The sequence below is a fragment of the Oncorhynchus mykiss genome, chromosome 7, assembly GCF_013265735.2.
Source record: "Oncorhynchus mykiss isolate Arlee chromosome 7, USDA_OmykA_1.1, whole genome shotgun sequence".
Lineage (NCBI taxonomy): Eukaryota > Metazoa > Chordata > Actinopteri > Salmoniformes > Salmonidae > Oncorhynchus > Oncorhynchus mykiss.
The window spans coordinates 89,659,103-89,684,452 of record NC_048571.1 but is presented as its reverse complement, the minus strand read 5'-3'; the positions used below and the strand labels follow the sequence as shown (position 1 = coordinate 89,684,452).

Below are 25,350 nucleotides of genomic sequence, written 5' to 3'. Positions count from 1 at the left end.
ACAACCACTAATCAGTCAGAGTTGGTCCTCTCTAGGTAATGATACAACCACTAATCAGTCAGAGTGGGTCCTCTCTAGGTAATGATACAACCACTAATCAGTCAGAGTGGGTCCTCTCTAGATAATGATACAACCACTAATCAGTCAGAGTGGGTCCTCTCTAGGTAATGATACACCCACTAATCTGTCAGAGTGGGTCCTCTCTAGGTAATGATACAACCACTAATCAGTCAGAGTGGGTCCTCTCTAGGTAATGATACAACCACTAATCAGTCAGAGTGGGTCCTCTCTAGATAATGATACAACCACTAATCAGTCAGAGTGGGTCCTCTCTAGGTAATGATACAACCACTAATCTGTCAGAGTGGGTCCTCTCTAGGTAATGATACAACCACTAATCAGTCAGAGTGGGTCCTCTCTAGGTAATGATACAACCACAAATCGGTCAGAGTGGGTCCTCTCTAGGTAATGATACACCCACTAATCTGTCAGAGTGGGTCCTCTCTAGGTAATGATACAACCACTAATCAGTCAGAGTGGGTCATCTCTAGGTAATGAAACAACCACTAATCAGTCAGAGTGGGTCCTCTCTAGGTAATGATACAACCACTTATCAGTCAGAGTGGGTCCTCTCTAGGTAATGATACAACCACTAATCTGTCAGAGTGGGTCCTCTCTAGGTAATGATACAACCACTAATCAGTCAGAGTGGGTCCTCTCTAGATAATGATACAACCACTAATCTGTGAGAGTGGGTCCTCTCTAGGTAGTGATACAACCACTAATCAGTCAGAGTGGGTCCTCTCTAGGTAATGATACAACCACTTATCAGTCAGAGTGGGTCCTCTCTAGGTAATGATACAACCACTAATCAGTCAGAGTGGGTCCTCTCTAGGTAATGATACAACCACTTATCAGTCAGAGTGGGTCCTCTCTAGGTAATGATACAACCACTAATCTGTCAGTGGGTCCTCTCTAGGTAATGATACAACCACTTATCAGTCAGAGTGGGTCCTCTCTAGGTAATGATACAACCACTAATCAGTCAGAGTGGGTCCTCTCTAGGTAATGATACAACCACTTATCAGTCAGAGTGGGTCCTCTCTAGGTAATGATACAACCACTAATCTGTCAGTGGGTCCTCTCTAGGTAATGATACAACCACTTATCAGTCAGAGTGGGTCCTCTCTAGGTAATGATACAACCACTAATCAGTCAGAGTGGGTCCTCTCTAGATAATGATACAACCACTAATCAGTCAGAGTGGGTCCTCTCTAGGTAATGATACAACCACTAATCAGTCAGAGTGGGTCCTCTCTAGATAATGATACAACCACTAATTGTTCAGAGTGGGTCCTCTCTAGATAATGATACAACCACTAATCTGTCAGTGGGTCCGCTTCACAACATTTTCCCATTGGATGGTTGATACAAAAGTTGACCACTAGGGGGGGGGGCTGTACTGATGTTAACCACAACACAACAACACACTGTCCTTCAGGTTATAGTTACTAAAGACTAGGAGAACAGTTATATGAATGACAAATGACACAATAAAAAAAAAATAATAATAACAAAGACAAGGGTATATTTTCTGAAACATAGAGAACTATTGTAATATTAAATCCATAACATTTGGCAGTGAACAAGCGGTAGCTTAATAAAAATGCCCATTAGTTTATTTACTTGGTGTTAGAGGTTCATCAAACTCCAGGCTGCCTAATTATGTGATGCTATGATGCTTGTATCCTCAAGGAAGACTGTTAATGTAGCAAAACAATGAAAAAATAGTCTGGAAATGGGAGGAGCCTTCCTGTTTTCAAGGATAAGTCAAACCGTCCTGAGAGACACTATATATACAGCAGTGTGAGGACACCCCTTCATCCACTATATATACAGCAGTATGAGGACACCCCTTCATCCACTATATATACAGCAGTATGAGGACACCCCTTCATCCACTATATATACAGCAGTATGAGGACACCTCTTCATCCACTATATATACAGCAGTATATGGACACCCCTTCATCCACTATATATACAGCAGTGTGAGGACACCCCTTCATCCACTATATATACAGCAGTGTGAGGACACCCCTTCATCCACTATATATACAGCAGTATGTGGACACCCCTTCATCCACTATATATACAGCAGTATGAGGACACCCCTTCATCCACTATATATACAGCAGTATGAGGACACCCCTTCATCCACTATATATACAGCAGTGTGAGGACACCCCTTCATCCACTATATATACAGCAGTATGTGGACACCCCTTCATCCACTATATACACAGTAGTATGAGGACACCCCTTCATCCACTATATATACAGCAGTATGAGGACACCCCTTCATCCACTATATATACAGCAGTGTGAGGACACCCCTTCATCCACTATATATACAGCAGTATGTGGACACCCCTTCATCCACTATATACACAGCAGTATGTGGACACCCCTTCAACACTATATATACAGCAGTATGTGGACACCCCTTCATCCACTATATACACAGTAGTATGAGGACACCCCTTCATCCACTATTTATGCAGTAGTATGTGGACACCCCTTCTTACACTATACAGTATATACAGCAGTATGTGGACACCCCTTCAGACACTATATATACAGCAGTATGTAGACACCCCTTCATCCACTATATATACAGCAGTATGAGGACACCCCTTCATCCACTATATATACAGCAGTGTGAGGACACCCCTTCATCCACTATATATACAGCAGTATGTGGACACCCCTTCATCCACTATATACACAGTAGTATGAGGACACCCCTTCATCCACTATTTATGCAGTAGTATGTGGACACCCCTTCTTACACTATACAGTATATACAGCAGTATGTGGACACCCCTTCATCCACTATATATACAGCAGTATGAGGACACCCCTTCATCCACTATATATACAGCAGTATGAGGACACCCCTTCATCCACTATATATACAGCAGTATGTGGACACCCCTTCATACACTATATATACAGCAGTATGTGGACACCCCTTCATCCACTATATATACAGCAGTATGAGGACACCCCTTCATCCACTATATATACAGCAGTATGAGGACACCCCTTCATCCACTATATATACAGCAGTATGAGGACACCCCTTCATCCACTATATATACAGCAGTATGAGGACACCCCTTCATCCACTATATATACAGCAGTATGTGGACACCCCTTCTTACACTATACAGTATATACAGCAGTATGTGGACACCCCTTCATCCACTATATATACAGCAGTATGTGGACACCCCTTCATCCACTATATATACAGCAGTATGTGGACACCCCTTCATACACTATATATACAGCAGTATGTGGACACCCCTTCATCCACTATATATACAGCAGTATGAGGACACCCCTTCATCCACTATATATACAGCAGTATGTGGACACCCCTTCATCCACTATATATACAGCAGTATGTGGACACCCCTTCATCCACTATATATACAGCAGTATGTAGACACCCCTTCATCCACTATATATACAGCAGTATGTGGACACCCCTTCATCCACTATATATACAGCAGTATGTGGACACCCCTTCATCCACTATATATACAGTAGTATGTGGACACCCGTTCTTACACTATACAGTATATACAGCAGTATGTGGACACCCCTTCATACACTATATATACAGCAGTATGTAGACACCCCTTCATACACTATTTATGCAGTAGTATGTGGACACACCTTCAAATGTGTGGATTCTATTTCAGCCACACCCGTTGCTGACAGGTGTATAACATCGAGCACCCAGCCATGCAATCTCCATAGACAAACATTGTCAGTAGAATGGCCTTACTGAGAGAGCTCAGTGACTTTCAACGTGGCATAGTCACAGGATGATACATTTCTGCCCTGCTTGAGCTGCCCCCGGTCAACTGTAAGTGCTGTTATTGTGAAGTGGAAACGTCTAGGAGCAACAACGGCACAGCCGCGAAGTGGTAGGCCACACAAGCTCACAGAATGGGAGCGCCGAATGCTGAAGCGCGTAGCGTGTAAAAATTATCTGTCCTCAGTTGCAACATGTCATGTATTGTCATATTATGTCTTGTTCCTGTTCTTTCTCTTCACTCCGTCTCCCTCTGCTGGTCGTATTAGGTTACCTTCTCTTCCTCTCCTTCCCCCAGCTGTTCCTCATCTTCTCTAACTACCTCGTTCACCCTTTTCCCACCTGTTCCTTTTTTCCCTCTGATTAGGTCTCTATTTCTCTCTCTGTTCCTGCTTCTGTCTTTGTCAGATTCTCGTTTGAGTTTCTCATGCCAGAACCAAACTATCGTCTTGTTTGCTTCACCCTTGTCCTGTCCTGTCGGAATCTGCCTGTTCATCTGATGCTACGTGTGATCAGGTACCTCTGTCCTCTACGACCCGCGGCTACCCACAGAGACCAGCAGTCTGTCGCCGCTAACCCAGCTATTCTCCTCTGCTGCTAAGAAGGGGACTCTAACCCAGCTATTCTCCTCTGCTGCTAAGAAGGGGGACTCTTCTGTAAATATCAGAAGGACTTTATGATTCATTTGTCGCCCTCTCTGCGGGTTGTCTATTTTGCCATTATATACATCTGAAGAGGATCTATGTCTTCCCTGTGTTTTGACATTAAAGGACTCTGTTTTTGTTAAACCGCTTTTGGGTCCTCACTCACGTGCATAACACAACACTCACTACCGAGTTCCAAACTGCCTCTAGAAGCAACGTCAGCACAAGAACTGTTCATCGAGAGCGTCATGAAATGGGTTTCCATGGCCGAGCAGCCGCTCACAAGCCTCACAAGCCTCAGATCACCATGCGCAATGCCAAGCGACGGCTAGAGTGGTGTAAAGCTCATCGTAATTGGACTCTGGAGCAGTTGAAACACGTTCTCTGGAGTGATGAATCACACTTCTCCATCTGGCAGTCCGATGGACAAATCTGGGTTTGGTGGATGCCAGGAAAACGCTACCTGTCCCAATGCATAGTGACAACTGTAAAGTTTGACGGAGGAGGAATAATGGTCTGGGGCTGTTTTTCATGGTTCGCGCTAGGCCCCTTAGTTCCAATTTATTTATATATTTTATTTTTATTTTACCTTCATTTAACCAGGTAGGCAAGTTGAGAACAAGTTCTCATTTACAATTGCGACCTGGCCAAGATAAAGCAAAGCAGTTCGACAGATACAACGACACAGAGTTACTCATGGAGTAAAACAAACATACAGTCAATAATACAGTATAAACAAGTCTATATACAATGTGAGCAAATGAGGTGAGAAGGGAGGTAAAGGCAAAAAAGGCCATGGTAGCAAGGTAAATACAATATAGCAAGTAAAACACTGGAATGGTAGATTTGCAATGGAAGAATGTGATAAGTAGAAATAAAAATAATGGGGTGCAAAGGAGCAAAATAAATAAATAAATTAAATACAGTTGGGAAAGAGGTAGTTTGGGCTAAATTATAGGTGGGCTATGTACAGGTGCAGTAATCTGTGAGCTGCTCTGACAGTTGGTGCTTAAAGCTAGTGAGGGAGATAAGTGTTTCCAGTTTCAGAGATTTTTGTAGTTCGATTCCAGTCATTGGCAGCAGAGAACTGGAAAGAGAGGCGGCCAAAGAAAGAATTGGTTTTGGGGGTGACTAGAGAGATATACCTGCTGGAGCGTGTGCTACAGGTGGGAGATGCTATGGTGACCAGCGAGCTGAGATAAGGGGGGACTTTACCTAGCAGGGTCTTGTAGATGACATGGAGCCAGTGGGTTTGGCGACGAGTATGAAGCGAGGGCCAGCCAACGAGAGCGTACAGGTCGCAATGGTGGGTAGTATATGGGGCTTTGGTGACAAAACGGATTGCACTGTGATAGACTGCATCCAATTTGTTGAGTAGGGTATTGGAGGCTATTTTGTAAATGACATCGCCAAAGTCGAGGATTGGTAGGATGGTCAGTTTTACAAGGGTATGTTTGGCAGCATGAGTGAAGGATGCTTTGTTGCGAAATAGGAAGCCAATTCTAGATTTAACTTTGGATTGGAGATGTTTGATATGGGTCAGGAAGGAGAGTTTACAGTCTAACCAGACACCTAAGTATTTGTAGTTGTCCACGTATTCTAAGTCAGAGCCGTCCAGAGTAGTGATGTTGGACAGGCGGGTAGGTGCAGGTAGCGATCGGTTGAAGAGCATGCATTTAGTTTTACTTGTATTTAAGAGCAATTGGAGGCTACGGAAGGAGAGTTGTATGGCATTGAAGCTTGCCTGGAGGGTTGTTAACACAGTGTCCAAAGAAGGGCCGGAAGTATACAGAATGGTGTCGTCTGCGTAGAGGTGGATCAGAGACTCACCAGCAGCAAGAGCGACCTCATTGATGTATACAGAGAAGAGAGTCGGTCCAAGAATTGAACCCTGTGGCACCCCCATAGAGACTGCCAGAGGTCCGGACAACACACCCTCCGATTTGACACACTGAACTCTATCAGAGAAGTAGTTGGTTAACCAGGCGAGGCAATCATTTGAGAAACCAAGGCTTGAGAAACCAATGAAGGGAAAGCTTAACGCTACAGCACACAATGACAATCAAATCAAATCAAAACTCAAATCAAATCAAATGTATTTGTCACATACACATGGTTAGCAGATGTTAATGCGAGTGTAGCGAAATGCTTGTGCTTCTAGTTCCAACAATGCAGTATTAACCAACGAGTAATCTAACCTAACAATTTCAAAACTACTACCTTATACACACAGGTGTAAAGGGATAAAGAATATGTACATAAAGATCTATGAATGAGTGATGGTACAGAGCGGCATAGGCAAGATGCAGTAGATGGTATCGAGTACAGTATATACATATGAGATGAGTAATGTAGGGTATGTAAACAAAGTGGCAAAGTTTAAAGTGGTGGTTGTTGTCCTTGATGATCTTTATGGCCTTCCTGTGACATCGGGTGGTGTAGGTGTCCTGGAGGGCAGGTAGTTTTCCCCCGGTGATGCGTTGTGCAGACCTCACTACCCTCTGGAGAGCCTTACGGTTGTGGGTGGAGCAGTTGCCGTACCAGGCGGTGATACAGCCCGACAGGATGCTGTCGATTGTGCATCTGTAGAAGTTTGTGAGTGCTTTTGGTGACAAGCCGAATTTCTTCCGCCTCCTGAGGTTGAAGAGGCGCTGCTGAGCCTTCTTCACAATGCTATCTGTGTGGTTGGACCAATTCAGTTTGTCCGCGATGTGTACGCCGAGGAACTTAAAACTTACTACCCTCTCCACTACTGTCCCATCGATGTGGATAGGGGGGTGCTCCCTCTGCTGTTTCCTGAAGTCCACAATCATCTCCTTAGTTTTGTTGACGTTGAGTGTGAGGTTATTTTCCTGACACCACACTCCGAGGGCCCTCACCTCCTCCCTGTAGGCCGTCTCGTTGTTGTTGGTAATCAAGCCTACCACTGTAGTGTCGTCCGAAAAAAATAATCTAGACTTATCTGTGCTTCCAGCTTTGTGGTAACCATTTGGGGATGGCCCTCTCCTGTTTCAGCATGACAATGCCCCTTTGCTCAAAGTGGGGTCTATACAGAAATGGTTTGTCGACATCAGTGTTGAAGAACTTGACTGGCCTGCACTGAGCCCTGACCTCAACCCCTCAACCTCCATATTAATGTCATGATTTTGAAAAGAGATGTTCTATGAACAGTTGTCTACATACTGTTTGGTCATGTAGTTTAGATAGCAGACTGTCTACATACCGTTGGTCATGTAGTGTAGATAGCAGACTGTCTACATACCTTATATAGCAGACTGTCTACATACCGTTGGTCATGTAGTGTAGATAGCAGACTGTCTACATACCGTTGGTCATGTAGTGTAGATAGCAGACTGTCTACATACCGTTGGTAGTGTAGATAGCAGACTGTCTACATACTGTTTGGTCATGTAGTGTACATAGCAGACTGTCTACATACTGTTGGTCATGTAGTGTAGATAGCAGACAGTCTACATACCTTATATAGCAGACTGTCTACATACTGTTGGTCATGTAGTGTAGATAGCAGACAGTCTACATAACATTGGTCATGTAGTGTAGATAGCAGACTGTCTACATACCTTAGATAGCAGACTGTCTACATACTGTTGGTCATGTAGTGTAGATAGCAGACTGTCTACATACCGTTGGTCATGTAGTGTAGATAGCAGACTGTCTACATACTGTTGGTCATGTAGTGTAGATAGCAGACTGTCTACATACTGTTGGTCATGTAGTGTAGATAGCAGACTGTCTACATACCATTGGTCATGTAGTGTAGATAGCAGACTGTCTACATACCTTAGATAGCAGACTGTCTACATACTGTTGGTCATGTAGTGTAGATAGCAGACTGCCTACATACCGTTGGTAGTGTAGATAGCAGACTGTCTACATACCGTTGGCCATGTAGTGTAGATAGCAGACTGTCTACATACCGTTGGTCATGTAGTGTAGATAGCAGACTGTCTACATACCGTTGGTAGTGTAGATAGCAGACTGTCTACATACCGTTGGCCATGTAGTGTAGATAGCAGACTGTCTACATACCGTTGGCCATGTAGTGTAGATAGCAGTCTGTCTACATACTGTTGGTCATGTAGTGTAGATAGCAGACTGTCTACATACTGTTGGTCATGTAGTGTAGATAGCAGACTGTCTACATACTGTTGGTCATGTAGTGTAGATAGCAGACTGTCTACATACCTTAGATAGCAGACTCTCTACATACCGTTGGTCATGTAGTGTAGATAACAGACTGTCTACATACCTTAGATAGCAGACTGTCTACATACCGTTGGTCATGTAGTGTAGATAGCAGACTGTCTACATACTGTTGGTCATGTAGTGTAGATAGCAGACTGTCTACATACTGTTGGTAATGTAGTGTAGATAGCAGACTGTCTACATACTGTTGGTCATGTAGTGTAGATAGCAGACTGTCTACATACTGTTGGTAATGTAGTGTAGATAGCAGACTGTCTACATACTGTTTGGTCATGTAGTGTAGATAGCAGACTGTCTACATACTGTTGGTCATGTAGTGTAGATAGCAGACTGTCTACATACTATTGGTAATGTAGTGTAGATAGCAGACTGTCTACATACTGTTGGTAATGTAGTGTAGATAGCAGACTGTCTACATACTGTTGGTAATGTAGTGTAGATAGCATACTGTCTACATACTGTTGGTCATGTAGTGTAGATAGCAGGCTGTCTACATACTGTTGGTTATGTTATGTAGTGTAGATAGCAGACCATCTACATACTGTTGGTCATGTAGTGTAGATAACAGACTGTCTACATACTGTTGGTTATGTTATGTAGTGTAGATAGCAGACTCTCTACATACCGTTGGTCATGTAGTGTAGATAGCAGACTGTCTACATTCCTTTAGATAGCAGACTCTACATACTGTTGGTCATGTAGTGTAGATAGCAGACTGTCTAAATACCGTTGGTCATGTAGTGTAGATAGCAGACTGTCTACATACCATTGGTCATGTAGTGTAGATAGCAGGCTGTCTACATACTGTTGGTTATGTAGTGTAGATAGCAGACTGTCTACATACCTTTAGATAGCAGACTCTCTACATACTGTTGGTCATGTAGTGTAGATAGCAGACTGTCTAAATACCGTTGGTCATGTAGTGTAGATAGCAGACTGTCTACATACCGTTGGTCATGTAGTGTAGATAGCAGACTGTCTACATACCGTTGGTCATGTTTCGTAGATAGCAGACTGTCTAAATACTGTTGGTCATGTAGTGTAGATAGCAGACTGTCTACATACCGTTGGTTATGTAGTGTAGATAGCAGACTGTCTACATACCGTTGGTCATGTAGTGTAGATAGCAGACTGTCTACATACTGTTTGGTCATGTAGTGTAGATAACAGACTGTCTACATACCGTTGATCATGTAGTGTAGCTAGCAGACTGTCTACATACCTTAGATAGCAGACTGTCTACATACTGTTGGTCATGTAGTGTAGATAGCAGACTGTCTACATAATGTTGGTCATGTAGTGTAGATAGCAGACTGTCTACATACCGTTGATCATGTAGTGTAGATAGCAGACTGTCTACATACCTTAGATAGCAGACTGTCTACATACTGTTGGTCATATAGTGTAGATAGCAGACTGTCTACATACCTTAGATAGCAGACTGTCTACATACCGTTGATCATGTAGTGTAGATAGCATACTGTCTACATACCTTAGATAGCAGACTGTCTACATACTGTTGGTCATGTAGTGTAGATAGCAGACTGTCTACATAATGTTGGTCATGTAGTGTAGATAGCAGACTGTCTACATACCGTTGATCATGTAGTGTAGATAGCAGACTGTCTACATACCTTAGATAGCAGACTGTCTACATACTGTTGGTCATATAGTGTAGATAGCAGACTGTCTACATACCTTAGATAGCAGACTGTCTACATACCGTTGATCATGTAGTGTAGATAGCAGACTGTCTACATACCTTAGATAGCAGACTGTCTACATACTGTTGGTCATATAGTGTACATAGCAGACTCTCTACATACTGTTGGTCATGTAGTGTAGATAGCAGACTGTCTAAATACCGTTGGTCATGTAGTGTAGATAGCAGACTGTCTACATACCGTTGGTCATGTAGTGTAGAGAGCAGACTGTCTACATACCGTTGGTCATGTAGTGTAGATAGCAGACTGTCTACATAATGTTGGTCATGTAGTGTAGATAGCAGACTGTCTACATAATGTTGGTCATGTAGTGTAGATAGCAGACTGTCTACATACCGTTGATCATGTAGTGTAGATAGCAGACTGTCTACATACCTTAGAAAGCAGACTGTCTACATACTGTTGGTCATGTAGTGTAGATAGCAGACTGTCTACATACTGTTGGTCATGTAGTGTAGATAGCACACTGTCTACATACCGTTGGTCATATAGTGTAGATAGCAGACTGTCTACATACTGTTTGGTCATGTAGTGTAGATAGCAGACTGTCTACATACCGTTGATCATGTAGTGTAGATAGCAGACTGTCTACATACCTTAGATAGCAGACTGTCTACATACTGTTGGTCATGTAGTGTAGATAGCAGACTGTCTACATACCTTTAGATAGCAGACTGTCTACATACTGTTGGTCATGTAGTGTAGATAGCAGGCTGTCTACATACTGTTTGGTAATGTAGTGTAGATAACAGACTGTCTACATACCTTAGATAGCAGACTGTCTACATACTGTTGGTCATGTAGTGTAGATAGCAGACTGTCTACATACCGTTGGTTATGTAGTGTAGATAGCAGACTGTCTACATACCGTTGGTCATGTAGTGTAGATAGCAGACTGTCTACATACTGTTTGGTCATGTAGTGTAGATAGCAGACTGTCTACATACCGTTGATCATGTAGTGTAGATAGCAGACTGTCTACATACCGTTGGTCATGTAGTGTAGATAGCAGACTGTCTACATACTGTTTGGTCATGTAGTGTAGATAGCAGACTGTCTACATACCGTTGATCATGTAGTGTAGATAGCAGACTGTCTACATACCGTTGGTCATGTAGTGTAGATAGCAGACTGTCTACATACTGTTGGTTATGTAGTGTAGATAGCAGACTGTCTACATACCGTTGGTCATGTAGTGTAGATAGCAGACTGTCTACATACTGTTTGGTCATGTAGTGTAGATAGCAGACTGTCTACATACCGTTGATCATGTAGTGTAGATAGCAGACTGTCTACATACCTTAGATAGCAGACTGTCTACATACTGTTGGTCATGTAGTGTAGATAGCAGACTGTCTACATACCTTTAGATAGCAGACTGTCTACATACTGTTGGTCATGTAGTGTAGATAGCAGGCTGTCTACATACTGTTTGGTAATGTAGTGTAGATAGCAGACTGTCTACATACCTTAGATAGCAGACTGTCTACATACTGTTGGTCATGTAGTGTAGTTAGCAGACTGTCTACATGGCTTTAAAGTAATACCCCACGCTACATTCATTCACTCTGTCATGCAAACTTTGCAACAGGAACATGATCATTATAAACTTTGAATGCCATTTATTATATTAATTCTTCAAATCGATATTTTGTATCCAAAATGTAATCATTAGGAAGCACATGTCCATCTTCTTTTATACAAATGCGGTCAGTCACTGTTCCAGGGGATTCTAGCGAGTATCGGTGACTTTGTTTCGGAGGCAGCAGCAGTGTGTCTCAGTGCTGGAGTCAGCGAGCTGCTGCTGGTGCGTTAGCAGCACGCCCTGATAGATATCAGACATAGATACCATCGGCCCTGCAGGCGAGCACTAGGATCTGTTAGATATCTCTTTCTCTTAAGGTACCGGAGACAGGCTGACCAATGCGACCGAAACAATTCCACATATACCCCAGGATATTTCCGACTCGTTTGCAGAGGAACTTTCATTTGTCCCCCGGAGTCTTTTCTTTCTGTCGCCAATAAGTTTACCTGGAATTCCCGCGTGTCTGCCTGCCTGCCGGTCCGGGCTGGGTGCAGACAGAAGAGAACACGGTCTGATTGTAGCGGTCATATCAAACCAACTGGCTGGTGATCATGAGCATGAAAACGCGCTGCTGGATTTTCCACATGTTTCTCTGCTTGGGAATAGTGTATTTGAAAATAGGGTGAGTAGCACATTGTGCATGTTGAGACCTGATAGCGTGGAATTAGGGATGAGAGCTGGGGAATGTTGTCAGTGGATAGCTATGAACACAGATCATATGAGACATGTGGGCAGGAAATAATACCTTCATCATTTATTGTTAACGAAATAATATTAGATAGACTAGTTTGTTTAATTCATTGTTCCAATAATTGTGATACCTGAGTAAATGAGCTATTAGCCCTAATAGACATGTATTAGCCTACTGTCCGGCACAGTGGGATTTATATTATAGTTTAAATAGTTTTAACATCAAACAGAGAAATAAACATGACCAAGAATATCTCGGATTGAAAATATTGTGCGGGTCGCTACAGTATGTTGAATGGTTTTGTATTGTAATGTATTTATGATTTATAGTCCGTGTCAAATGTCAATATACTTGCATGATTATCATTCAACACTATGTCCAAATATTTTGAAACCATGTTGATGACAAGTATCCAACGCATTATTCATTATTTGCCATCATTTAATGTAACTAATACAATTCACAGGGTTTTTTCGTCCGTGGTGGCATTAGGCGCGGGTATCATCTGTAACAAGATCCCGGGTTTAGCTCCACGACAGCGGACGATCTGTCAGAGCCGACCCGACGCCATCATAGTGATCGGAGAAGGAGCTCAGATGGGCATCAATGAGTGCCAGTTTCAGTTCAAAAACGGACGGTGGAACTGTTCTGCCCTGGGAGAGAGGACCGTATTTGGAAAAGAGCTGAACGTGGGTATGTAACAATCATTTCAGTTTCACCTCTTACAGTGATTAAATCGATATTAGTAGGATACACCTGCCAAATTGACAACACTCCGTTCCCAATGTATTTGCCAAGTGCTCAGAAATGTTCTTCCTTTTTTGAATGTTATAGCACGTGTATCCCCCTCTCACTTTAGTTCAGTTTGTCCATGACCATCATATGGCATCAGTCCAATGAGTAAGTTGTTTACACTCATCATGTCTGGTGTCCTATATTATGGACATCAGATAGCTGAGCAGTGACAGACTTTAATCATGTATGGTGTCCTATATTATGGACATCAGATAGCTGAGCAGTGACAGACTTTAATCATGCCTGGTGTCCTATATTATGGACATCAGATAGCTGAGCAGTGACAAACTTTAATCATGTATGGTGTCCTATATTATGGACATCAGATAGCTGAGCAGTGACAGACTTTAATCATGTATGGTGTCCTATATTATGGACATCAGATAGCTGAGCAGTGACAGACTTTAATCATGTCTGGTGTCCTATATTATGGACATCAGATAGCTGAGCAGTGACAGACTTTAATCATGTATGGTGTCCTATATTATGGACATCAGATAGCTGAGCAGTGACAGACTTTAATCATGTCTGGTGTCCTATATTATGGACATCATACTTGAATTATTTCAACCATTTCTAGAACACAGATAAAATAGATTCTTAAAGAGGCGATCAGTTTCACTTCAAAGCTGAGGGGTGGGCTAGGCGAGGTGCGTGGCAGGGTTCCCGGGTGGGTAGAAGGATGCTGGGGGGTGGATGGGGAATAAGGGGAAATGGGTGGATGGGGAATAAGGGGAAATGGGTGGATGGGGAATAAGGGTAAAATGGGTGGATGGGGAATAAGGGTAAAATGGGTGGATGGGGAATAAGGGGAAATGGGTGGATGGGGAATAAGGGGAAATGGGTTGGGGTTATCTTTGTATGCAATTCTTTGATTGATTGATTTTTTTTGTACCTGTAGTCCCCCACAAAACTAAATAATAACTTAATCACAATAACAAGCTGATGGATGATGGGGCTGGAGATACTGTATGTATCCACTTCTCAGATTCATAGACTGGTAGACTGTATGTATCCACTTCTCAGATTCATAGACTGGTAGACTGTATGTAACCCCTCTCAGATTCATAGACTGGTAGACTGTATGTAACCACTCTCAGATTAATAGACTGTATGTAACCACTCTCAGATTCATAGACTGGTAGACTGTATGTAACCACTCTCAGATTAATAGACTGTATGTAACCACTCTCAGATTCATAGACTGGTAGACGGTATGTAACCACTCTCAGATTCATAGACTGGTAGACTGTATGTAACCCCTCTCAGATTCATAGACTGGTAGACTGTATGTAACCACTCTCAGATTAATAGACTGTATGTAACCACTCTCAGATTCATAGACTGGTAGACTGTATGTAACCCCTCTCAGATTCATAGACTGGTAGACTGTATGTAACCACTCTCAGATTAATAGACTGTATGTAACCACTCTCAGATTCATAGACTGGTAGACTGTATGTAACCAGTCTCAGATTCATAGACTGGTAGACTGTATGTAACCACTCTCAGATTCATAGACTGTATGTAACCACTCTCAGATTCATAGACTGTATGTGACCACTCTCAGATTCATAGACTTGTAGACTGTATGTAACCACTCTCAGATTCATAGACTGGTAGACTGTATGGAACCACTCTCAGATTCATAGACTGGTAGACTGTATGTAACCACTCTCAGATTCATAGACTGTATGTAACCACTCTCAGATTCATAGACTGGTAGACTGTATGGAACCACTCTCAGATTCATAGACTGGTAGACTGTATGTAACCACTCTCAGATTCTTAGACTGTATGTAACCACTCTCAGATTCATAGACTGTATGTAACCACTCTCAGATTCATAGACTGGTAGACTGTATGGAACCACTCTCAGATTCATAGACTGGTAGACTGTATGGAACCACTCTCAGATTCATAGACTGGTAGACTGTATGTAACCACTCTCAGATTCATAGACTGTATGTGACCACTCTCAGATTCATAGACTGGTAGACTGTATGTAACCACTCTCAGATTCATAGACTGTATGTAACCACTCTCAGATTCATAGACTGGTAGACTGTATGTAACCAGTCTCAGATTCATAGACTGGTAGACTGTATGTAACCACTCTCAGATTCATAGACTGTATGTAACCACTCTCAGATTCATAGACTTTATGTGACCACTCTCAGATTCATAGACTGGTAGACTGTATGTAACCACTCTCAGATTCATAGACTGTATGTAACCACTCTCAGATTCATAGACTGGTAGACTGTATGGAACCACTCTCAGATTCATAGACTGGTAGACTGTATGTAACCACTCTCAGATTCATAGACTGTATGTAACCACTCTCAGATTCATAGACTGTATGTAACCACTCTCAGATTCATAGACTGTATGTGACCACTCTCAGATTCATAGACTGGTAGACTGTATGGAACCACTCTCAGATTCATAGACTGGTAGACTGTATGGAACCACTCTCAGATTCATAGACTGGTAGACTGTATGTAACCACTCTCAGATTCATAGACTGTATGTGACCACTCTCAGATTCATAGACTGGTAGACTGTATGTAACCACTCTCAGATTCATAGACTGTATGTAACCACTCTCAGATTCATAGACTGGTAGACTGTATGTAACCAGTCTCAGATTCATAGACTGGTAGACTGTATGTAACCACTCTCAGATTCATAGACTGTATGTAACCACTCTCAGATTCATAGACTGTATGTGACCACTCTCAGATTCATAGACTGGTAGACTGTATGGAACCACTCTCAGATTCATAGACTGGTAGACTGTATGGAACCACTCTCAGATTCATAGACTGGTAGATTGTATGTAACCACTCTCAGATTCATAGACTGTATGTAACCACTCTCAGATTCATAGACTGGTAGACTGTATGGAACCACTCTCAGATTCATAGACTGGTAGACTGTATGTAACCACTCTCAGATTCATAGACTGTATGTAACCACTCTCAGATTCATAGACTGTATGTAACCACTCTCAGATTCATAGACTGTATGTGACCACTCTCAGATTCATAGACTGGTAGACTGTATGGAACCACTCTCAGATTCATAGACTGGTAGACTGTATGGAACCACTCTCAGATTCATAGACTGGTAGACTGTATGTAACCACTCTCAGATTCATAGACTGGTAGACTGTATGTAACCACTCTCAGATTCATAGACTGTATGTGACCACTCTCAGATTCATAGACTGGTAGACTGTATGTAACCAGTCTCAGATTCATAGACTGGTAGACTGTATGTAACCACTCTCAGATTTATAGACTGTATGTAACCACTCTCAGATTTATAGACTGTATGTAACCACTCTCTGATTCATAGACTGGTAGACTGTATGTAACCACTCTCAGATTCATAGACTGGTAGACTGTATGTAACCACTCTCAGATTTATAGACTGTATGTAACCACTCTCAGATTTATAGACTGTATGTAACCACTCTCAGATTCATAGACTGGTAGACTGTATGGAACCACTCTCAGATTCATAGACTGGTAGACTGTATGTAACCACTCTCAGATTCATAGACTGTATGTAACCACTCTCAGATTCATAGACTGTATGTAACCACTCTCAGATTCATAGACTGTATGTGACCACTCTCAGATTCATAGACTGTATGTAACCACTCTCAGATTCATAGACTGTATGTAACCACTCTCAGATTCATAGACTGTATGTGACCACTCTCAGATTCATAGACTGGTAGACTGTATGGAACCACTCTCAGATTCATAGACTGGTAGACTGTATGTAACCAGTCTCAGATTCATAGACTGGTAGACTGTATGTAACCACTCTCAGATTTATAGACTGTATGTAACCACTCTCAGATTCATAGACTGTATGTAACCACTCTCAGATTCATAGACTGTATGTAACCAGTCTCAGATTCATAGACTGGTAGACTGTATGTAACCACTCTCAGATTTATAGACTGTATGTAACCACTCTCAGATTCATAGACTGTATGTAACCACTCTCAGATTCATAGACTGTATGTAACCAGTCTCAGATTCATAGACTGGTAGACTGTATGTAACCACTCTCAGATTCATAGACTGTATGTAACCACTCTCAGATTCATAGACTGTATGTAACCACTCTCAGATTCATAGACTGTATGTGACCACTCTCAGATTCATAGACTGTATGTAACCACTCTCAGATTCATAGACTGTATGTAACCACTCTCAGATTCATAGACTGTATGTGACCACTCTCAGATTCATAGACTGGTAGACTGTATGGAACCACTCTCAGATTCATAGACTGGTAGACTGTATGTAACCAGTCTCAGATTCATAGACTGGTAGACTGTATGTAACCACTCTCAGATTTATAGACTGTATGTAACCACTCTCAGATTCATAGACTGTATGTAACCACTCTCAGATTCATAGACTGTATGTAACCAGTCTCAGATTCATAGACTGGTAGACTGTATGTAACCACTCTCAGATTTATAGACTGTATGTAACCACTCTCAGATTCATAGACACTCTGATTCATAGACTGTATGTGACCACTCTGATTCATAGAAAGACTCACCATCAATGATATACAATCATAGTTTGAACCATGTTTTGAAGCTATACTGTGTGTGTTTATATTTACTTTGTTTACAAACGTTATGAGTCCACAAATGGATGTTGCAACTGTAGATTTCCCCTTTGATTGGGCTGTTTATGGATTTTTACACAAATAGCCATAAATATACTATAATTTACAATGAAATGTAGGCTATTCCTTCTATAGTATGATCTTGTTGTATGGAGTAATGGTTGAATTAATATTTAAGTCATGTGTTCAAGTTAAATTGTTTTCAGACTACAATTGTTTTTAAATGGCATTGGTGCAAGTCTGTGGTAAATGTTCATAACTCTTAGTTACACAACAGATCATGAAAAATGCAGTTACAAATCTCTAAGGACATTTTGGTTTAGTACAACACACAACATCATACAGTCACTTTTTCACTCAACTTAAACAGTGTTTTGTAATACGCATTGCAATGCATATTCATATAGAGCATTTTCTTTTCACAATACAATGTCCAAATTACTGACTGTCTTCTCATTTGTTAAAATACATCTTGAACTGGTTTGTCTAAAGCAGATTTTAAAGCCCGGATCCGCTGTTGTTTTTCCCAACAGATGGAGCCCCACTGCTTGTGTTGTGAGAGAGAAAAAATATAGAGTTTGAAGGAAAACATGGGGGCTTTTGCCTGGCCGTATCTGCTGGGCTGGCCTAGCCATATCTGCTGGGCTGGCCTAGCCATATCTGCTGGGCTGGCCTGGCCGTATCTGCTGGGCTGGCCTAGCCATATCTGCTGGGCTGGCCTAGCCATATCTGCTGGGCTGGCCTGGCCATATCTGCTGGGCTGGCCTAGCCATATCTGCTGGGTTGGCCTAGCCATATCTTCTGGGCTGGCCTAGCCATATCTGCTGGGCTGGCCTAGCCATATCTGCTGGGCTGGCCTAGCCATATCTGCTGGGCTGGCCTGGCCATATCTGCTGGGCTGGCCTAGCCATATCTGCTGGGCTGGCCTAGCCATATCTGCTGGGCTGGCCTAGCCATATCTGCTGGGCTGGCCTGGCCATATCTGCTGGGCTGGCCTAGCCATATCTGCTGGGTTGGCCTAGCCATATCTTCTGGGCTGGCCTAGCCATATCTGCTGGGCTGGCCTGGCCATATCTGCTGGGCTGGCTTAGCCATATCTGCTGGGCTGGCCTGGCCATATCTGCTGGGCTGGCCTGGCCATATCTGCTGGGCTGGCCTAGCCATATCTGCTGGGTTGGCCTAGCCATATCTTCTGGGCTGGCCTAGCCATATCTGCTGGGCTGGCCTGGCCATATCTGCTGGGCTGGCCTAGCCATATCTGCTGGGCTGGCCTAGCCATATCTGCTGGGCTGGCCTAGCCATTTCTGCTGGGCTGGCCTAGCCATTTCTTCTGGGCTGGCCTAGCCATATCTGCTGGGTTGGCCTAGCCATATCTTCTGGGCTGGCCTAGCCATATCTGCTGGGCTGGCCTGGCCATATCTGCTGGGCTGGCCTAGCCATATCTGCTGGGTTGGCCTAGCCATATCTTCTGGGCTGGCCTAGCCATATCTGCTGGGCTGGCCTGGCCATATCTGCTGGGCTGGCCTAGCCATATCTGCTGGGCTGGCCTGGCCATATCTGCTGGGCTGGCCTAGCCATATCTGCTGGGCTGGCCTAGCCATATCTGCTGGGCTGGCCTAGCCATATCTGCACGACCCCATACACGTGGTCTGGAAACACGACCCCATACACGTGGTCTGGAAACACGACGCCATACACGTGGTCTGGCCACATGACGCCATACACGTGGTCTGGAAACACGACCCCATACACGTGGTCTGGAAACACGACCCCATACACGTGAACTGGAAACACGACCCCATACACGTGGTCCGGCCACATGACCCCATACACGTGGTCTGGAAACACGACCCCATACACGTGGTCTGGAAACACGACCCCATACACGTGGTCTGGAAACACGACCCCATACACGTGGTCCGGCCACATGACCCCATACACGTGGTCTGGAAACACGACCCCATACACGTGGTCTGGAAACACGACCCCATACACGTGGTCTGGAAACACGACCCCATACACGTGGTCTGGAAACACGACCCCATACACGTGGTCTGGAAACACGACGCCATACACGTGGTCTGGAAACACGACCCCATACACGTGGTCCGGCCACATGACCCCATACACGTGGTCTGGAAACACGACCCCATACACGTGGTCTGGAAACACGACCCCATACACGTGGTCCGGCCACATGACCCCATACACGTGGTCTGGAAACACGACCCCATACACGTGGTCTGGAAACACGACCCCATACACGTGGTCTGGAAACACGACCCCATACACGTGGTCTGGAAACACGACCCCATACACGCGGTCTGGAAACACGACGCCATACACGTGGTCTGGAAACACGACCCCATACACGTGGTCTGGAAACACGACCCCATACACGTGGTCTGGAAACACGATGCCATACACGTGGTCTGGAAACACGACCCCATACACGTGGTCTGGAAACACGACCCCATACACATGGTCTGGAAACACGACCCCATACACGTGGTCTGGAAACACGACCCCATACACGTGGTCCGGCCACATGACCCCATACACGTGGTCTGGAAACACGACCCCATACACGTGGTCTGGAAACACGACCCCATACACGTGGTCCGGCCACATGACCCCATACACGTGGTCCGGCCACATGACCCCATACACGTGGTCTGGAAACACGACCCCATACACGTGGTCCGGCCACATGACCCCATACACGTGGTCTGGAAACACGACCCCATACACGTGGTCCGGCCACATGACCCCATACACGTGGTCCGGCCACATGACCCCATACACGTGGTCCGGCCACATGACCCCATACACGTGGTCCGGCCACATGACCCCATACACGTGGTCCGGCCACATGACCCCATACACGTGGTCCGGCCACATGACCCCATACACGTGGTCCGGCCTCATGACCCCATACACGTGGTCTGGAAACACGACCCCATACACGTGGTCCGGCCACATGACCCCATACACGTGGTCTGGAAACACGACCCCATACACGTGGTCCGGCCACATGACCCCATACACGTGGTCTGGAAACATGACCCCATTCACGTGGTCTGGCCACATGACCCCATACACGTGGTCTGGAAACATGACCCCATACACGTGGTCTGGAAACATGACCCCATACACGTGGTCCGGAAACATGACCCCATACACGTGGTCTGGAAACATGACCCCATACACGTGGTCCGGCCACATGACCCCATACACGTGGTCCGGCCACATGACCCCATACACGTGGTCTGGAAACATGACCCCATACACGTGGTCCGGCCACATGACCCCATACACGTGGTCTGGAAACACGACCCCATACACGTGGTCCGGCCACATGACCCCATACACGTGGTCCGGCCACATGACCCCATACACGTGGTCCGGCCACATGACCCCATACACGTTGTCTGGAAACACGACCCCATACACGTGGTCTGGAAACACGACCCCATACACGTGGTCTGGAAACACGACCCCATACACGTGGTCTGGAAACACGACCCCATACACGTGGTCTGGAAACACGACCCCATACACGTGGTCTGGAAACACGACCCCATACACGTGGTCTGGAAACACGACCCCATACACGTGGTCTGGCCACATGACCCCATACACGTGGTCTGGAAACATGACCCCATACACGTGGTCTGGAAACACAACCCCATACACGTGGTCTGGAAACACGACCCCATACACGTGGTCTGGAAACACGACCCCATACACGTGGTCCGGCCACATGACCCCATACACGTGGTCTGGAAACACGACCCCATACACGTGGTCTGGAAACACGACCCCATACACGTGGTCCGGCCACATGACCCCATACACGTGGTCTGGCCACATGACCCCATACACGTGGTCTGGAAACATGACCCCATACACGTGGTCCGGCCACACGACCCCATACACGTGGTCCGGCCACATGACCCCATACACGTGGTCTGGCCACATGACCCCATACACGTGGTCCGGCCACATGACCCCATACACGTGGTCTGCGGTTGCTCTCTAAATCGCCAATGGAGGTGGTTTATGGTAGTTTAAGATCTAAAGTGAACTTGATACACTGAGTGTACAAAACATTAGGAACAGATTCCTGATATTGAGTTGCACCCCCTTTTGCCCTCAGAACAGCATCAATTTGCCGAGTCATGGACTCTACAACGTGTCAAAGCGTTCCACAGGGATGCTGGCCCATGTTGACTCCAACGCTTCCTATTGGCTCGTAGTGGAGCTCTACCTCAAATAGCTAATTTCATCTCATCCCACAGATGCTTTGTTGGATTGAGGTCTGGTGGGCAGGCCACTGCTGTAAGCAGATTCCACAACAATCCTCGCCTTGTGGCATGGGGCATTATCCTGCTGAAAAAAATATATTTGCAGATGTATACACTGCTGCCATGAAGGCATCTGATTGGCAATAATGTTCAGATATCCAATCAAACGTTGCTCCACTTTTATCAAGGGGCCCAATGTGTCCCCTGAAAAAACAACAACAGCACCAGCCTGAAATGTTGACACGCTGAATAGGCCGTCATTGAAAATAAGAATTTGTTCTTAACTGACTTGCCTAGTTAAATAAAGGTAAAATAAAAAAATAAAAAAAGTATCTTGGTCCCAGCTTTGATGCACCTGTACTGACCTCGCCTTCTGGATGATAGCAGGGTGAACAGGCAGTGGCTCGGGTGGTTGTTGTCCTTGATGATCTTTTTTTTTTTGTCCTGGAGGGCAGGTAGTTTGCCCCCGGTGATGCGTTGTGCAGACCTCACTACCCTCTGGAGAGCCTTACGGTTGTGGGCGGAGCAGTTGCCGTACCAGGCGGTAATACAGCCCGACAGGATACTCTCGATTGTGCATCTGTAAAAGTTTGAGTTTTTTTGGTGACAAGCCGAATTTCTTCAGCATCCTGAGGTTGTGTGAGGTTATTTTCCTGACACCACACTCCGAGGGCCCTCACCTCCTCCCTGTAGGCCGTCTCGTCGTTGTTGGTAATCAAGCCTACCACTGTAGTGTTGTCTACAAACTTGATGATTGAGTTGGAGGCGTGCATGGCCACGCAGTCATGGGTGAACAGGGAGTACAGGAGAGGGCTGAGAACGCACCCTCGTGGGGCCCCAGTGTTTAGGATCAGCGGGGTGGAGATATTGTTTCCTACCCTCACCGCCCGTCAGGAAGTCCAGGACCCAGTTGCACAGGGCTGGGTTGAGACCCAGGGTCTTGAGCTTGGAGGGTACTATGTTGTTAACTCTTGGAACCATCCATCCCGGATCCGGGATAATTATCTTCAACTACGCTAAATAGCATAGCGCAACGGTCAAATAATCTTACTAGAAAATATCCATATTCATGAAATCACAAGTGAAATATAGCGAAACACAACTTAGCCTTTTGTTAACTGTCGTCTCAGATTTTGAAATGATGCTTTACAGCGAAATCAATACAAGCGTTTGTAAGTTTATCGATATACTGGCGAAACATTATGTACACCTAGCAGCAGGTAACTTGGTCACGAATCAGAAAAGCAATCAAATTAATCGTTTACCTTTGATCTTCGGATGTTTTCACTCACGAGACTCCAATTTGACAGCAAATGTTCCTTGTGTTCCATAAAGATATTTTTTATATCCAAATACCTCCGTTAGTTTGATGCGTTATGCCCAGGAATCCACCGGAAATAGCGGTCACGACAATGAAGACACAAATTCCAAATTATATCCATAATATTGACAGAAACATGGCAAATGTTTTTTATAATCAATCCTCAAGGTGTTTTTCAAATATCTATTCGACAATATATCAACTGGGACAGTTGGCTTTTCACTAGGACCGGGAGGAAAAATGGCTACCTCTCTGTTTTGCACAAAAATCACACTGAGCCAACAACTGACCACTTACGCAATGTGGCCTGAAACTACGTCTAAAGGCTGTAGACACCTTAGGGAAGCCACAGAAAAAGAAATATGGTTGATATCCCTTTCAATGGTCAATAGGGATGCATAGGAACACAGAGCTTTCAAAATAAGTCACTTCCTGATTGGATTTTTCTCAGGCTTTCGCCTGCAATTTCATTTATGTTATACTCACAGACAATATTTTTACAGTTTTGGAAACTTTAGAGTGTTTTCTATCCTACGCTGTCAATTATATGCATATTCTAGCATCTGGTCCTGAGAAATAGGCCTTTTACTTTGGGAACGTTATTTTTTCAAAAATAAAAATAGTGCCCCCTAGCACTTCATGGTGACGGAATTGAGTGCTACGGGGCGATAGTCATTTAGCTCAGTTACCTTAGTTACCTTAGCTTTCTTGTGGCCCTCACAATAGTGGCCCTCTTGAAGCATGTGGGAACAGCAGACTGGGATAAGGATTGATTGAATATGTCCGTAAACACACCAGTCAGCTGGTCTGCGCATGCTCTGAGGTCGCAGCTAGGGATGCCGTCTGGGCCGGCAGCTTTGCGAAGGTTAACACGTTTAAATGTTTTACTCACGTTGGCTGCAGTGAAGGAGATCCCGCAGGTTTTGGTAGCGGGCCGTGTTGGTGGAACTGTATTGTCCTCAAGCAAAGAAGTTGTTTAGTTTGTCTGGGAGCAAGACATCGTGGTTCGCGACGGGGCTGGTTTTCTTTTTGTAATTCGTGATTGACGGTAGACCCTGCCACATACCTCTCGTGTCTGAGCCGTTGAGACTCTACTTTGTCTCTATACTGATGCTTAGCTTGTTTGATCGCCTTGCGGAGGGAATAGCTACACTGTTTGTATTCGGTCATGTTTCCAGTCGCCTTGCCCCGATTAAAAGCAGTTGTTTGCGCTTTCAGTTTTGCGCGAATGCTGCCATCAATCCACGCTTTCTGGTTGGGGAAGGTTTTAATAGTCGCTGTGGGTACAACATCACCGATGCACTTTCTAATGAACTCGCTCACCGAATCAGTGTATTCATCAATGTTATTATCCGATGCTATGCGAACATATCCCAGTCCATGTGATCGAAGCAATCTTGAAGCGTGTAATCCGATTGGTCGTACCAGCGTTGAACAGACCTGAGCACAGGCGTTTCCTGTTTTAGTTTCTGTCTATAGGCTGGGAGCATCAAAATGGAGTC

General features: G+C 44.5%; 1 protein-coding gene across 1 annotated transcript in view; it reads left to right on the top strand.

The window, feature by feature from the left end:
• Window positions 1-12,271: 12,271 nt before the first annotated feature.
• The window catches only part of LOC110528698 (protein Wnt-7a), an 84,085-nt gene continuing 71,006 nt past the window's right edge, over window positions 12,272-25,350 (top strand). Inside the window, exons 1-2 of the mRNA XM_021610831.2 lie at window positions 12,272-12,691; window positions 13,227-13,453. Of these exons, the coding sequence (XP_021466506.1) occupies window positions 12,621-12,691; window positions 13,227-13,453 (298 nt within the window). The 5' untranslated portion in view covers window positions 12,272-12,620. The remainder of the gene's footprint in view (window positions 12,692-13,226; window positions 13,454-25,350) is intronic.